General features: G+C 36.3%; 1 protein-coding gene across 7 annotated transcripts in view; it reads left to right on the plus strand.

Moving 5' to 3' along the window:
- The window catches only part of CCDC102B (coiled-coil domain containing 102B), a 161,437-nt gene that overhangs the window by 56,723 nt on the left and 87,022 nt on the right, over positions 1-17,692 (plus strand). For 4 of the 7 annotated variants that reach the window (XM_071804280.1, XM_065831456.2, XM_065831455.2 and 1 more), the window contains one exon: positions 313-6,803. The exons of 1 other annotated variant lie outside the window; for it this stretch is intronic. In XM_071804280.1, the coding sequence (XP_071660381.1) occupies positions 313-585 (273 nt within the window). In that variant the 3' untranslated portion in view covers positions 586-6,803. Of the gene's footprint in view, positions 1-312; positions 6,804-17,692 lie in introns of those variants that run through there. 2 more of the 7 variants (XM_071804283.1, XM_071804279.1) reach the window with 2 other exon arrangements.

The following is a 17,692-nucleotide window of genomic DNA, read 5'->3' on the forward strand; positions in this document are numbered from 1 at the left end:
CATCAACAGCAGAGAAACAAATAAGATTTGGTTACCCATTACTATATTAAAATATTGCCTATGCTTTATTTTTGAAAAGGTGCTATTAATGAACCATTCACTGCCTTGTTTTTTTTTTTCATTTTCAAATTCAAGTACTTAATTTTATGAAATATGGAAAACTTATATCTTGGACTAATTTCTAAGACGTCCACCTTACTCTGAGATCAGGCTATTAGTATCAGACCATAAAGAATAGGTTTTTTAAGCCATGTCATTCCTCTTTCTTTTTCTTCTTTTGGTTGTTTGTCCTCCCACCCAAACCCTTTCCAGCTGGAAAGACTGCAGTTTGAGAATACCTCTGAGTGGGGAAAGAGAGGGAGACTTGAAGCAGAAAAGCAAAATTTGGAAGAAGAGAACAGAAGACTGAAGTTGCAGGTAAAAGAAATTCAGGGACTTCTGGAGATGAAAAATAAAGCAACGCTAGCTAAAGTGAATTATGATCAACAAAATGCACAAAGTAAGCTGCTGGTTAAAAATAAGGGATGTGCATTCCTTAGTTTGATTACTTGGGGAGCATTCCGCAAAAGAATTAACATTTCATAATGTCAACATGTGTCCCTAAAACAAGTGTTGTTGAAGAAAAAGCCCTGTCTGCATCTTGGACCTGAACAATTCGAACACAGTGACTTTGAATTTCTGTAGTGTACAGAAACAGAAAGACATATCTTTTCATTTTTAAAAGGATCAGGTGGAAATGACAAGTCTGACAAGATTAGGGAGCAAGAGGACTGGGAGGAACAGAAGAGATTATGTAAGCTTGGGTAGCTGCAGAGTTGTGACAAAGGTCAAAGTAAAAAAAATCTGTGAGATAAATAATTTCTCTGTCTTGCTGAATATTGGATCTCTTTGTAGGGAAGAAAGAACTGAAGAAAGAGACTTATTACTGATTTTTTTATTCTCCTAAATATCTGTTCACTTTTAAACCCTATTGTACTGCTTTAAAAGGAGTGACAAACTTTTCAGAGATTCTTAGTTGTGGATATTTCCTTTAATTTATGGTTTTCTATGCCAATAATTAAGTAGTAATCCAGAAGACTCCCACTTTCATTGAGAATCTGAAAGCTGTGTGAGAGAAAGCAAGCAAGCAAAAGAAAACACAAGAAAACACATGAAAAAAAGACAAAACAACCTAAACCAAGACAAATCCAACAAAAAAAAAAAAAAAAAAAAAAAAGAACCAGTCAGTAAACATACATGCTTGATCTTACAAGTTGGGCAGTGAGAGAAAGTAACATTATTATTTGCTGGGAAAAAAACAATAAAACAAACAAGCAACAACAACAAAAAAACCCCACCACCAACAACAACAAAACAAAACCAAAACAAAACACCTTAATGTCATTTATATGTGTATACTGTTGAATAATGGCGGTGTGAGTCATGTCATTAGGACCAGATTTGGGGTAATCTTGGAAAAGATTAACAGAGAGAGAGATTCTGTATTTGAGATCTGCTTTAGAATGTAATTATGTGATTTTTCTAAATTTCTGTGATGGAACAGCAAACTGAAGTTCACACATATAGCTTACCTTTCTAAAATACTTGACAAAACAAATCCCTGTTTTAGATTTTCCTTTACTAGTAGTTATCATATCATACAATATTTCACATCATATCATACCATATCATATCAGCAGGTAATGCAAGTAATTTGAGGTTGGAGATATGGCTAGAAAGATGCTCATCTACTAAGGCATGTTACTGTACTTCAAATATCTTTTAGTCATATGCCTGTGCTGGGTTTTGTTTGTTTGTTTGTTGGTTCTTTAAAATGTTATTTGCAGAGAATATTAGACACCTGTGATCAACTCTGTTAGCATCAACTCCATCTGTTAGTATAGAGCCTCTAACTGACACAACTTCACAACATTTTATCAAGATCGAAAGGTGGAGATGGACCTCAGTCATCTCTGTTTCTTTATCATAAAGGATAAGGAGTCTGTGAAGTGTTTGCCCTTTCATAGCAGATGATTATAGGATAAGATTGTCTTCAAAACTTTTGAATATCAGTTCAAAAGAGAAAATTAAAAATTGTATTTTAGTGTAAGCTGAAACTATGTAATCGATCTTCTGATGTATTGGTTACAGTTATGACCCAAAGACTAGGGTGGGAACTGATTTGTTTCCAGATGTTTCTGTCTCTGATTTACAAGAACTGCAAATCATGGAATCACAGAGCAAGTCAGGATGGAATGGATCTCAAGAGGTCTTAAGTCCAACCTCCTGCTCAAAGCAAGCTCAGCTCTGAGGTCAGGCAAGTTGCTCAAGGCTTTGCCCAGTGTAGTCTCAAAACTTTGAAGATAGCACAACCTCTCTAAACAGCATGTTTGTGGTGGGTTGACTCCAAATGAGGTGACCCCCCTTCTGGAAACTATGCTAAGACACAGGGAAAATAAGAGGTTATTGGTGACAGCCAACATCATTTCACTGGGAGCAAATCATGCCTCATAATTTCGGTGTCCTTCTACGACAGGATTACAGTGTTGGTGGATAAGGGAAGAGCAACTGACATCATCTGCCTGGACTTCTGCAAAACATTTTACACTGTACAGCATGACATCCTTGTTTCTAAATTGGAGACCTGGAGTCAATGGTTGGACCACTTGGTGGATAAGGAATTGGATGGATTGTCACACAGTTTTGGTCAACAGCTCAATGTCCAAGTGGAGACCAATGATAAGTGGCGTTCCTCCAGCAGCAGACCAGTGCTGTTTAACATCTTTGTTGGTGACATGGACAATGGGACTGAATGTACCCTTAGCAAGTTTGTTGATGACATCAAGCTGTGTGATGTGGTCAACAAGCTGGATGGAAGGCATGCAATTCAGAGGGACCTTGACAGGCTTGAGAGGTGGGCCTGTGTGATCCTTATGAAGTTCAACATCAAGTGCAAGATCCTTCATGCGGGGCAGGGCAATCCCAAGCACAAATACAGGCTGGGTGGAAAATGGATGGAAAGCAACCCTGAGGAGAAAGACTTGGGGATCTTGGTTGATGAGACACTCAACATGTCCCAGCAATGTGAACTTGAGGACCAGAAAGTCAACCATATGCTGGGCTCTGTCAAAAGAAGTGTGACCAACAGGTTGAGGAATGTGATTCTCCCCTTATACTCTGCTCCAGTGAGGCCACACCTGGAGTACTGCATTCAGCTACAGGGCCACCAACATAAGAAGGACATGGACCTATTTGAGTGAGTCCAGAGGAGGACCATGAAGATGATGAGAGGGCTGGAGCACCTCTCCTATAAAGACAGGCTGAAAGAGTTGGGTTTTTTCGGTCTGGAGAAGAAAAGGCTCCAGGTAGACCTTGTAGTAGCCTTACAGTACCTAAAGGGGACCTACAAGAAAACTGGAGAAGGATTTTTTATGAGGGCATGTAGTAATAGGACAAGGGGTAATGGTTTTAAACTGGAAGTAGATGGATTTAGATTAGATTTAAGGAAGAAATTCTTCACCATGAGGTTGGTGAGGCCATGGAGCAGGCTGCCCAGGGAAGCTGTGAGAGCCTCATCCCTGGGAGTTTTCAAGGCCAGGCTGGATGGAACTTTGAGCAACCTGGTCTGGTGGAAGGTTCCTTGCCCATGGAAGGGGAGTAGGAACTAGAACGTCTTTAAGGTATATTCTAACCCAAACCATTCTATGATTCTACAAAATACCAGGTTTTAAACTTGCATAATCATAAGGTCCTGTTTCTTCATGATTCAGAGAAAAATATTGTCAGCTATTTTTCATCTCCAGTTAGGAACAGATGGTTTTTTAAAGATTGCTGTATATATCAGACCTCTTTGTTTCTGGTGTCTGCTGTGTTTTAATGGATTACCACTACTTAAATGTCAGCTCTTTGGATGAGAAGGTGTTGGATCAGATCACATCTTAATAACAAACATTTTATGTGGTATACGAAACACATATATTACATTTTTTTATGAAACAAAAATCTCAGTTACAGTTTTGGCAACTGAAGTATTAAATGCTTTTCTTTTTTTTGGTAAGAAAAATAACATAAAATATTCAATACAGGCAAATAAAAACATTGTTCATACTGTATTTTATTCTTCCTAGAGATATTTAGATCATTGTAAAGTTTATTCATTTTTATTTGTTCCATCTGTTTACTATTCACTTGAACGCAGATGTACTGGGTCTGTCTGGGATGGAGTTATCCTTGCTCACAGCAGCCCACACAGTGCTGTGGCTTGCACTTGTTCCTAGAATGGGCTTGATAATGTACAAGTGTTTTTGCATTTGCTGAGCAGTGATTGCACAGCATCAAGACTGTCCCTCCAACCTCCTTCCCAAAGGCTGGTAGACGAGGGGTGAACAAGAGGTTTGGATGGGAAACAACCAGGACAATTGACCCAGACTTATCAAAGGTGTAGTCTGTACCATGTGATGTGCTCAGCAATAAAAGTTAAGAGTACTGGAGGGGAGAAGGTTGTGTGGGGCAGACATTTGTTGTTAAGATGTTTATCTTCCAAATCAACTTGTATGTGTACCAAGGCTGTGCTTCCAAAGGCCCTGCTTCCTGGGAAGGGGCTGGACATCCCCTGCTAGTGGGAAGTAGAGAATGCATCTCTGTTTATGAGTTGGGTTTTGTTTGTTTACTTGTTTTGCTCTGCTTCCACATGTTGCCTTTGTTTTTTTCATTAAACTGCCTTTATCTTGACCCATGAAGTTTCTCATTTTCATCCCCCATCCTACTGAGGTGAGGGAGCCAGCCAAATTTAATGTACAACAGTAGAAAACTTTTGACAAGAGACAGACTTATTACTCTAAGCTCCACAGAAACTCATCACAAATAATTAGCTAGAACAGTCTTTACAAGTACAGTTGTGAAATAAAATTTAAGTGGTTAAGAAAAATAAATGGAAGGAGATATAATGACAAACACTGCAGCTGCATTAATATACCTTAACATTTTGCCTCAAAGAAGTAATGCATCTTTAAGGCAGATACCTTCTTCATCTTCGTTAATTGATATCACTGTAGTTCAGACTGATTTTGTGTACACTTAATTCTTAAGGAAACTACATCGGAAGCTCTGCTTCAGATATTCAAAGTCCTTGCTCAAAGCCCTAAAGGAGTGGACAGGGCTGGGCCAATTAAGTTTTTGGGTTGGCCTCATACTGCACGTGGATTATGGGACACAGGAGTAGGCAAAACCTAGGACCTTGTGTTTGTGTATTGACCTCAGCATCTGCTGCTTTGGTCTACTTACCAGTTTCTGCTGTGCTGACTCACTGGTGCAAATATGGCTAAAATGCAAACAGAGATGTAAATTGTTTCCATGTCAACAGCAATCACAGTAGAAAACAATCTGTCTACCCTGTATCTGAATGCATGTGGTCTGCCAGAGGTGTTTTGAGGAGGCACCACAGTACAGAGGAGGAATATTAAAATTGTCCAGATGATGTGAGTGAATCTTGAATAGTAAGGACTTATACTAACTGTTTCATTCATGGTTTTGTGTCACAGGTATCTTGGATTGAGTTTTTAATGTATTTTTTGCTCTTCATCAGAAGAGAACTCAAGGGAAGACATAATTATGGAATTATTGCTAAGCACTTTGATACTTCATTTAACAATGTTCATCCAATGGAGAATTATCTTTGTTTCAACACAAACCTCTGGGGCTGGTTATTGTGAATGTAAAGCAGTACTGGCTGCACAATTCGCTCCCTTAACAGATTTTTAAAGTGCAATATGTTTTGTCAGAATTGCCACTTGGGATACTTCTGGTTTTATAAGGGTTTTTTTCCTCATTACTCTTCTGGTGAAATGCTCATTTCAATTCCTTACAAAACTCACTAAAGTGTAGAGCTAAAAACAAATAAAAAAGATAGTTTTGCAGATGTGTTCATTTCCTCTTGCAATTTCTGCTCATTTTTAATAATAACAAGGAAAAAAAATTACTAGATTACAAACTAGCATGGATCAACACTGAGCCTTTTAGTACTTTCTCACCAAATGGTTTCCAGTTTCAGAAATATTTAATTCAGAATTCATGACAAGAGGAAGATGAAAGTCAAAGACCAGATTTAAAAACTAATTTGTCATTTGCATGTGATAATGGTATGCTTCTAATTTTTCATTTAAGTTTAATATTTTATCTCCTATTTTCTAATTCTTGAGTGGGTCTGTAAATTGTAGTGATAAGATTTTCAAAGATTGTATAAAAATTTTGAATTACACATTTTATAGCAATCATAAAACTGGAAAACCTATAGGTTTTGCTGACATACGTGTATATTCAGCTACTTTGTATTGTATTTTTCTTAATTAAGACAAGATTTTTATTTCACTTAAGGGTACATATTTATATTGGCCTGTATCTTTCAAAAAAATAGGTTTAACATAATGAATATCTTAACATAATAGTTTATGAAGGGATATATTCTAATGATAAAATAATAGAAGGCCTAGTTGGAGTATATCTTTTCAGTCATTCAACCTCAACCTCAATGATGAGACCAAAATGATGAAACCCGCAATTTTTCATGGAATTGTAAAAATCATTACCTATACTAGTTAGAATACTTCCTTCTTTTTATGGTGAATTTCTCAGTGTTGTCTTTTATCTTAAAGTCACTGGAGGTTATTTGTAACAGACTGAATGTCTTGAAATGCATATTGGACATTAACACCATTCTGACTATCATTCTCGCAATTAGACAAGTTTACAAAATGCAATGTCTCCCCTCATGGTTTTCATTAAGCAGTAAATTAAATTACATATTTATAACAATGAGAGAGTTGTTACATTTCAGAAATAAATGTATTTCATCTTTTCTTTCCTATGAAACTTAGGAAACCAGTTTTCTGTTGGTTTTTGTTTCTTGTTTGTTTGTTTTAAATTTGTTTTATGTGTGTGTATTGTTATTGGGGTTTTTTGTTTTGTTTATTTTCCCCTTCTTATTTTTTTTACATATAGCTGGTCAAAGCTAAGAATGCTTGAATAAAAAAATAAGGGAAAAAAGAAGAAAAATTTAACTTATTGACTTCATTACACTACCTCTCCTTTTTTTTCTGCTCAGTCAGGGAATCTTGCTTTTAAATGCCAGCTCTATTTTTTTTTTTTTGGCTGAGTAGTGTGAGAGTGCTTGCATGCCATCAGAACAAAAGTTCATCTAGCACTGTATCCCATTTCTGACACTGACCAGAAATGGATATATATGGAAGGCTTCCTAAGATCAGAGGAAAAATTCTTTCCCAGAGCACTGTGATGGCTTCTTAGCACCTTATGAGTTAGAAAGTTGCAGAATGAAGCTGCAGTTTTTCAACTCTAATACTTCTTACTGAGTATCTCTTCTGTGTTTTTTTTTTCCAATTATTGTTTGAACACATATAAACATTCAACAGTCATTATGGCCTGCCATGGAGTATAATAAATATAGCTATACATCAGGTGAAGTATTTACATCGTTTGCTTTGAATTTACATCTGCAATTTCACGATATTGGAATAGAAAATTAATCCAGTTCCCTCTTCCTTCACTTCATCCGTCCAAGAATCTTATATGCCAGTTCAGTTTCTCTTTCCCCTCTGAGTACAGTATTGTATACACCAGCAATTCCTTACTATCAGTCACTTATTATTCCTCTGACTTTCCAGTTTCAAACTTATATAATTGGGAGATGTGTGAAGGGGGTGAAAACAAGAGTAAACAGAAATACACTACTGAAGATATTAATGTATGACTGGAATAATTATATTTTCTAATATGCTTAATATTATTTTATTGATAACTCTTAATCTTCTGTTTACTTTTTTACAGGTATTGCACAATATATTTTAAAAATAAAATGCTGGTATTTTTAAATATGGGTGCCTTTTATGATTGTAAGATCTCATTTTTAGAGATAATTATAAACACAGAGCTGCATCTCTATTAGTAGAATCAGAACTGTGTTTTGATTTGCACTACTTTATATTTTTTTCACTTTTGTGTCACTAAGTATTGAAGGTCTTTATTACTTTTAATGCCCTAGTCTCTTTGTTCCTGTTTGTAATTACCCAACTTCTTAAATAATTTTGATTTTTCTTCTTCTGTGGCAAAAGCCAAACATGGTTCCCTCTGAGTGTCTACTAATATGATATTTCTACAGCATGGAAACTGATAATTTATTCCTCTCTTCATGTCCCATTTCACTTATTTTTTTCCTAATTTAATAACTAGGTATTCCACCATGTGGGGGCCTTTTCTTATTCAAATTCAGGTAGGTTTCTATAAGAAACATTGTGGAAGGCCTTTGCTAAATGCCTTTTGAAGGCCTGCCTAGACCTCTGACCCAGCAGAGTCAATTTCTTGACTTGTTTAGAAAACTGAAATGGATTTGTAAGACCTAAGTTTTCTTGCACAAAAATTGATTTGATTCTTCTTCAATTTATCATATTTGTCCATATATACTCATATTCATAATTAATTTGTAAGTAAGAATGTCACTTTTCCTGTCACAAGTATTTGTTTGCTTTTTTATTTTTTTAATCAGCTCTTGAAGTATTCTAAAAATTGTTATTATGCTAGCTGTTTTCTTGGCCTTCTGAATACTTTTATGACTGGTATCCATTCCCAGGTTTTTTAACTATCCATTTTATCTGTTTCATGACAGTGTTCCATTTGAGACAGATCTTTTGATATATATGGGATACAATATTATTTCCATGCTTCTCTTATGTAAATATTGAAGGAATTCAAGTAGCTATCATTTCCTTCATTTTCCATATTGGTTGTGTAATTATCAACAGGCCATCAGGTTTCTTGCTGTCAATTTGTTAGGAAAAGGATTAATAATAGTTTTTATAACTTCTGCAAGTCGTTCCTCACATCCTATTTGGCGTGTCTTACTATACCCTTACAAAAAGACTGCCAGATTTTAATATATTTTCTTTCTCCCCTTTGTGAACAGCTAGTTATAAAATACCATACAATACAATATTTTACATAGTTCCCTTTATGAAATAAATATACCTGACTCCACTCTAGAATACACATGAGTAATTTCCTCAACTATTTCTGTACTATTCTTAGACTTGAATGTGTTGTAAGTCTATTCCCTAAAATCTGTGATGAAATTAAAATTAGATCTTCTTTAATTCATTAATAACAGGTTGAGAGGAAATGGCCTCAATTTGCACCAGGGAAGTTTTAGTTTGGACATTAGGAAAAATTTCTCCACTGAAAGGGTTATCAAGCTTCAGAGCAGGCTCAAGAAAGTGTCAGAGTCATGATCCCTGAAGGTGTTTAAAAGACTGTAGATGTGGCAGTCACAGAGGTATTTTTGTGGCGGTGTTAGGTTTACCGTTAACTTGATGATTTGAAGATTTTTTCCAACCTAAATGATTTTATGATTCTAATGCCACTTCCCTTCCTGCCCCCCCACATCCCCCATTATTTTATTATTATATTAATTTCTGAAATATGAACTTTACTCTTGACATTGTTGCTGTTGATAGGAGGTTAGGAATTTTTCCCTTTTTTTTTTAATTTTATTTTGTCTCATGATTAAGTTGTCAGTTTGTAAATGGGGATGTATGCATCTTAGTGTGTTGATGGTCGGTTCAAATTTCATTCCTTTAAATTCAACCTGTCAAATCTGACAGTTTCAGTGACCAGTCTTTTCAGCTAGGTAGCAACTCTGGCCCTATGTGGAATATCTGTAACCCTATTTTAGTTAACAAGGTACTGCTTACTGATGCTGAATATTTGAAATGAGTTCTTCTGGTTACCTTGTGACTTCTTTGAAGTAGCAGACTTTCAAATTCACTTGTTGGCAAATTCCTTTTTAAGAAGAAAAATAAAAAGATAAAATGAAATTAAATGAAATGAAATAATGAAATGAAATGAAATGAAACAAAATAAAATAAGTAAATACAACAAGAGAGGTTAGTTCAGGAATTCAGCCTTCGGTTTTGGGCATCTTTTAACTTTCTTGGAAAAAGACAGGAAGGGATTGCTCTTCAGCAGTACCCTTCTTAAAAATACACATACACAGGTTCAAATTGTATTTTTTGATATTTCTCATCAATGTTGGAAATTTGGGTTATTTAAACAGCCAGCAGTAGACGCCTGGAATACCTTGTGCTTTGTCTTGATGTGCTATGCATACATTAGAGCTTTCAGGACACCTATCTTGTGTTATTATGTTAATCGAGGAGACCTTGGGCTCAGCTCTGCCTGAACTACCTCTCCCTAAACTTGCCTTTTAGCCAAGTTTGTGTGGAAGACATGTCTCTGTGTAAAGCTCCATAATGTGTGATGATTTTTTGTTTGTTTGTTTGTGTGTGTGTGTGGTTTTGTTTATTTATGCCAGTATGTGGAAAGAATAATCTAATTGGAAGTAGTATGAGTTTGGTTCAACACTTGCCTTTTGTGCTCATTTGAGTTCGTATTAAAGTCACTTAATCCATGTAATTCTGGTTAAACTGTTAGTTACAAAGGATTGTCTTTTCATTATACTACCATTTTTATTTCCATGTTTTTCAGAGGATATCTTTCTTCATAGAATCTTTATTAAAACAAACAAACAAACCAACAACCAAAAAAACACCCCAATGTTTAAGAATTAAAAAAAAAAAAAAAAAAAAATCAGCCTTGTGTCAAAGGAGACAACAGAAATAACAGCTTTTATTTTATTATTAGATATGGTGATTTTGTCAAGAGATTGCTTAAAACTAACCTTTGTTGATTGTGTACATTGAAGCCAGAAAGCTCCCAAATGGTATAAATATTCATTTATGGACCTGAACACTTCTTGTCTGACCCTGTCACTTCCTGTATGCTCTGCTCTCCTCAATTTAGTGATATTGACCTCTCTGTCTTTCCCTGTTTCAGAAAATTTGAGAGGAAGAAAAATTATTTTTGATATAAGATAACCAAAGTGATTTCTCTATATGAACTTAAAATCATTTTTTGATGTTTTGTTGTTCTTTGCTTTTTATTTGTTTCTTTGTTTTAAGTTGCTTTGACCAGAATTTAATCAAATACTTTATGATTATAAGGGTGGTTCTTTAAAAGACAATGTTGTACCCTACATATGACTTTCTTAATGCAACAGCATTGCAGAAGAAATTACTCTGTTTTTCTTATAAGTGAAGAATATTTAATATTTCGTATCTCTTTGTTTAATTATGGTTGAAAAGTGGGTATATTATAAAAACAATTCCAAGACATTCTTAATCTGTGTTGACCTGTAACATAATTGCAGAGGAAAGTAAAGTATCTTAACCATTATATTTCCTTCTTTTTCACAGAAATATCAATCAAGAAACCTAGAAAGAAACCTTAGATACCAAAATGAATACTGGTCTGTTCAGTTTCGAATTGAGACATTTGGGGTGATTGCTGTAATGTACTGTCTTCAGCTTGTGTAACTGCCCTGGTTTCGGCTGCGATAGAGTTAATTTTCTTCCTGGTAGCGGATATGGTGCTGTGATTTGGATTTAGAATAAGAATGTTTGATAATGCACCAACGTTTTAGTCGTTACTAAGCTGTCAAGGACTTTTCAGCTTCCTATAGTGGCCAGCCAATGAGAAGGTGGGGAGTACACAGAAAACTGGGAGGGGACACAGCCCAGACAACTGACCAAACTGGCCAAAGATATATTCCATACCATATGATATGATGCTCAGTATATAAACTTGGGGAAGCTGGCCGGAGGCAATTGTTGCTTGGCAATGGGCTGGGTATCAGTCAGTGGGTGATGAGAAAGTGCATTGTGCATCACTTGTATATTCTTTTATTATTATTCTGATTATTACTATTTTCTCTTCCTTTGCTATCCAATTAAACTGTCTTTATCTTAACCTGTGATTTTTTTTTTTTCTATTCTATTCCTCATCCTACTGGGTAGGGATGGGGTGGGAAATGAGCAAGTGGCTATGTGGTTGGTTGCCAGCTGGGGTTAAATGACAACAGTAACACACATTTTTTCACTCAATGATTCACTTTCTTCTTCTTTTTTTTTTTTTTTTTTTTTTTTTTTGGGGGGGTGGGAGTGGGGGTGCTTCTTCCAGATAGTTGACATTGTCTGGTTAGTTACTTTAAACCATGCATCCTACCAAGGAGATTTATTGTCACATTACCAAATATTCAATATAAATGAGAGGCAACCATCTTGGAAGGAGATTTAGTTTCTTTAGTACTGAATAATGTACTGTATTTTACGCTATTATATACCCTGCATGAGCAAGGTTGTAAACACCTTTATGAAAGCTGTGTAGAAAGTATTTTTCTGTCACTGTAGTCTTTGCAAGAGGTCTTTGTAACTGAGCAGGTGATTATTCCAGAGAAACTGCTTTTTTTTTTTTTTTTTTTGTGAACGTTGTATAGATGTTTGTGGCTATAAGTACCTGAAATTGAAAATTCCTCGTATGTTGTACTACTTTAATTTTGGTATCACTGTTAAAATCAATGTGTTGACCTCTGCCTCAATACATCAGGGAGGTATCCATTCGCTAAGGAAAGGTGAGTCAGGAGCCGAGCACAATACTTAAACCAGGAAGGGTACAGACTTTTCCTAGTCCCATAGTCCCTGAAGAAGAAAAGCAGAGTAGGTCTGGTGGAGGCTTTCTGGAAGACCTTTCTTAAGGTCCTTTCTAAGAGGGGAACAGAGGCATGCCCTCACGTATACTATCTCTAAATGACCCCTGAGCCCAGGCAACCAAATCTCAGAAAGTGGAGAAAGTAGAATACCCTTAGAGCCCTGATGTTCCTCACTTAGTACCAAATGACAATATAAGCGTTCAGCATGCATAAGAGGCTACAGAACACTAAAACAAGGAGAGGTTCAACCTGGTCTAGTCTAATTCACCAAAATATTAAGTTACTTTTTTCTTCAGAATGATTAAGAATGATCTGGTTTTTAGAATTATTTTGTGATCGTTGGTTTTCTGATGAATTCATTGATTATCAACTTTTATGTCCTGTTGAAGGTCAATACTGGTGATTGCTGACCTTCAAATGGAAACGATTGTAATGAGTTCCTATATAGCTGAGTGGAAATACCTTTTATCAAGTGTAATGGCCTAGAACTGATTAAGTTTAAATTGGTTACTCTACATTCACACTCTTGTGGTTTTATGATTACTAGATGTAAAGGTATCCGCAGTTCTCAATTGTCTCAGACATTTACATTTCATCACATGACATACAGAGCCACACACCATGATTGAAGAAGCTGCTTTTTCATGAGAGGTTACATTTCCAGGTAACTAAGTGGAAGTCAATGCTTTTGAGAGTTCTGCATCCCTGGCTTCAGTGGTATGAGATGGATCAATTTACATGAAGAATATTGTTGATAAAATCTAAAAGGTCACGGTACTCACACATACATAATAGCCTGCCTTCTGAAAAATCAATCTGTATGCAGGCATTGAGTGAAGAAAGCTATTGACGCTTTTGTTTGTTTCAGAAACTGATGATTGTGTTGAGACTAAACTTTTTATTTTTTCCCGTTGACCTTATTGAGATTTCTTAAATCTAATAAATAAGGTTTCTTGTTTTTACGTACAAGAATAGTCTTTATGATTTAGAAAATATCAACTCCATAAATCCAAAGTTTTGAGGAAAATATGCTATGAAGAGAAAGAACCTAAGGTCCTAGAATTAAATAACCTAAGAAATCGAAAATCTGAGCTATTATCTAGTCTGGGGTAGATCCTCTTAAGACTATTTTATTGATGCTCTTCCACATGTAATAAATCAACACAGGTGTGATTGAGGTGTTCAGTTCTTATTCAGCCTGAACAGTCTAACAGTCAAGCTACTCTGAAGATCGTGCGTATGTTATTTTTCTTCATCTTTTGTTGTATAGCTTTTCACATGAAAGACTTATGAACAATATCCCACTCAAGTCCTTTGGCTTATTTGAACATAAACTGGCAAATTTTTGTCTTTCATTGTCATTGTTTTGAAGGCTGTTGGTGCTTAATTGCAACACTGCCAAGCCTCTTAAGTAAATAGTTTTAATCCTACAGATTTGAAAACAGCATTAACCTGAAACATAATAAATAATTTGTAGAAAGGAGCAGTTAGTGTTTGGAATAAAGGAGTTTGATTTCCATTCTCTGTGCTTACTTCATTCAGCTGGACTCTCTTTTTCCTACTTTGAACTCTTCAGAAAATAACGGTTTAGATTAATGATGGACATTGCATTCCAACTTAAAGATCTTTTTTTTTTTTTCTTTTAAAGATATACTTTAAAGTTTTGGCAGTAAAACTAGATTGAAATATAAATTCATTTGTAGTGGTGATGGCAGGCTTGACTTCCACATTTTGATTTTGTTTTTTGTAAAAGAAGATAAAGTAATGGTTAAGTCTGAAAACTGGACTTTTAAGGTCAATAGCTGGACTGTCTGAAGTATTACTGGCAGAACAGAGGCAATTGTATCATTTTTTAGCAATACTTGGGAGATAAGCTTAGTGTTATTGTTCAATTAATGCAGTACTTTTTGTTATATTATGCTGCATGAAGACACTTCAGTGCTTTATTTCAGTTCTGTTCTGATGTTGGTATATATAAATGGAACACTTTTAAATTTGTTTATCATAGCAAGATTTAATTAGTGGATTATTTTCCATCTCATTGAGATTTTGAAAGCTTGCCAAACTGTCCTGTCTTAGTTGTACTAGTTATTAGTTATCCTGGTGTACAATAGAACATGCTGCCAAGGTACCCCAACTTTCGTACTTTGTCTTAAAATGGCTTCAAAACTTATATCATATCAACACACCTAAATTCACTATAATGGCCTCTAAGTGCAGTTACTAGGAAAAGAGAAGAGGTGAGGAGAGGTGAGGAGAGGAGAGGAGAGGAGAGGAGAGGAGAGGAGAGGAGAGGAGAGGAGAGGAGAGGAGAGGAGAGGAGAGAGAGAAAAAGAAGAAAAGAAAAAAGAAAAGAAAAGAAAAGAAAAGAAAAGAAAAGAAAAGAAAAGAAAAGAAAAGAAAAGAAAAGAAAAGAAAAGAAAAGAAAAGAAAAGAAAAGAAAAGAAAAGAAAAGAAAAGAAAAGAAAAAAGAGAAAAGAAAAGAGAAAAGAAAAGAAAGAAAAGAAAGAAAAGAAAAGAAAAGAAAAGAAAAGAAAAGAAAAGAAAAGAAAAGAAAAGAAAAGAAAAGAAAAGAAAAGAGAAAAGAAAAGAGAAAAGAAAAGAGAAAAGAAAAGAGAAAAGAAAAGAAAAGAAAGAAAACTTAGTTGATTATCCTAATAGCTTCTTCAAGGTGAAGGAAACAGGAAGGTCTTTACTAACTGGGTCTTAGACTATCAGCCTTTGTGTGATAGGGACTGTGCCTCCTCTTTTTATTTGGAAGATTTATGCATTTGAAAAATTAGTGTGGCTTCATATGAATGCAAGTAATTGCAGCGTTATTACAGTCAGCTCTGATAGATGATGACTTGATCATATCGGGTCTTTGAATAAGGTCTATCCCACTGGACTTCTGTGGTAGCTGCTGCCTCTGTGCATCCCTAGAATTGAGTGCTAAACTGTGTTCCAAAAAGTCTGTACAAATAGAATTATTGTTCCCATAGCACGCTACTAAAAAATTACAGTGTTCTGTAGCAAAGGATACAACAGTAAACATATTATTTAGCAATGTACAGAGCATAAAAGCAACCTGGACACTTCATTTTTGATGGTGAGATCATCAGTAGTTCCATAATTCCCCTTATTTGAAATATTTATTATTTTACGAGCTTTGTGGATGCTCTGAAACTCTGCTGGAATTCTCAATATTACTCCTTTGTTGATACACCTCTAGGATTAGGCTGCAAGAAGGCTGCATTACATATTTTTCATATGCCTCAACATTTATGCTGTCTTCATTTCTTCAAGATTGTTTGTCAGTAATACTCACACTTGTAAATACAAGTCTTAACATTACATGTTTTAAATGGCAAGATGTAGATATGCATAATTCTCTATACATACTGTGTGTTTCTGTTTATCTATATCTTTATATAAAACTACGTGCCATGTATTATCACTTTCCTTTAAACTGTAATTCGTAAGTATCTCTTTCTTTCATGGAAGGGAGGTAGTACAGTTTAGCATTTTAAATATTGTTGATATGGAAAGGATTTCTCATTTTCATTACCAACATGACTGCAGTGAATCACAGAATCACAGGATGATTAAGGTTGGAAGAGACCTCTGGAGATCATCTAGTCCAACTCCCCTGCTAAAGCAGGTACACCCAGAGCAGATTGCAGAGGAATCTGTCTGGGCAGGTTTTGAATGTCTCCAGAGAAGGAGACTCCACAACCTCTCTGAGCAGCCTATTCCAGTGCTCTGTCACCCTCAAAGTAAAGAAGTTTCTCCTCATATTCATCAGCAAACTTGCTGAGGGTGCACTCGGTCTCTTCATCCAGGTCATTGATGAGCAGGTTGAATGGGACTGGATCTAATACTGACCCCTGGGGGAACCCCACTAGCTACAGGCCTCCAAACAGACACTACCGTTGATCACAACCCCCTGAGCTCTGCCATCCAGCCAGTTCATGATCCATCTCACTGTACATTCATCCAGCCCACACTTCCTGAACTTGCCTATGAGGATGTTGTGAGAGACAATGTCAAAAGCCTTGCTGAAGTCAAGGTAGACAACATCGGTTCCTGTTCCCTTGTCTACCCAGCCAGTCATACCATCATAGAAGCCTATCAGGTTAGTCAAACATGATTTCCCTTTGGTGAACCCATGCTGACTAATCCTGATGACCTTCTTTTCCTCCACACACTTGGAGATGACATCCAGAATAAGTTGTTCCATCATTTTTCCAGGGATGGAGGTGAGGCTGACTGGACTGCAGTTTCCTGAGTTGTCCTTCTTACTCTTTTTGAAGACTGGGGTGACACTGGTTTTCTTCCAGTCCTCAGGCACCTCTCCTGTTCTCCAAGACCTTTCAAAGATGATGGAGAGCAGCTTAGCAATAATACCTGTCAACTCTCTCAGCCCTTATGTGTGCATCCCATTGGGGCCCCTAGATTTCTGGATGTCCAGTTTGTCTAAATTATCTCTAACCTGATCCTCCCCAACCAAGGGAAAGTCCTCCTTTTCCCAGACTTTTCTACCTCTAGGTTCTAGGATATCTGGGGGTCAGTCTTAGCAGTAAATACAGAAACAAAGAAGACATTCAGCAACTCTGCCTTCTCTGTGTCATCCACACCAGGGCACTCTCCTCATTCAGCAGTGGACCTACATTTTCTCTAGCCTTCTTTTTGCTGCTGATGTACTTGAAGAAGCCCTCCTAGTTGTCCTTTACATCCCTGGCCAGATTTGCTTCGAAGTGAACCTCAGCCTTCCTCACCACATTCCTGCATAGTCTAACAGCCTCCTTCTCTTCCTCCCAAGTGGTCTGTCCCTTTTTCCACATTTCATGAAAACTCTTCTTCCACCTGAGTTTTGACTGGAACTCCTTACTCATCCATGCTGGCCTCTTACATCCTTTACTTCATTTCTTCCTCATAAGAATGCATTGGTCTTGGGCTTGGAGGAAGTGATGTTTGAATATTAGCCAGATCACTTGGACCCTTCTACCTTCTAGAGCCCTATGCCATTGGATTCTTCCAAGCAGGACCTTGAAGAGGTCAAAGTTTGTCTTGCTGAAGTCCATGGTTTTAGTCCTACTTATTGTGCTGCTTCATCCACACAGGATC

The sequence above is a fragment of the Patagioenas fasciata genome, chromosome 2, assembly GCF_037038585.1.
Source record: "Patagioenas fasciata isolate bPatFas1 chromosome 2, bPatFas1.hap1, whole genome shotgun sequence".
Lineage (NCBI taxonomy): Eukaryota > Metazoa > Chordata > Aves > Columbiformes > Columbidae > Patagioenas > Patagioenas fasciata.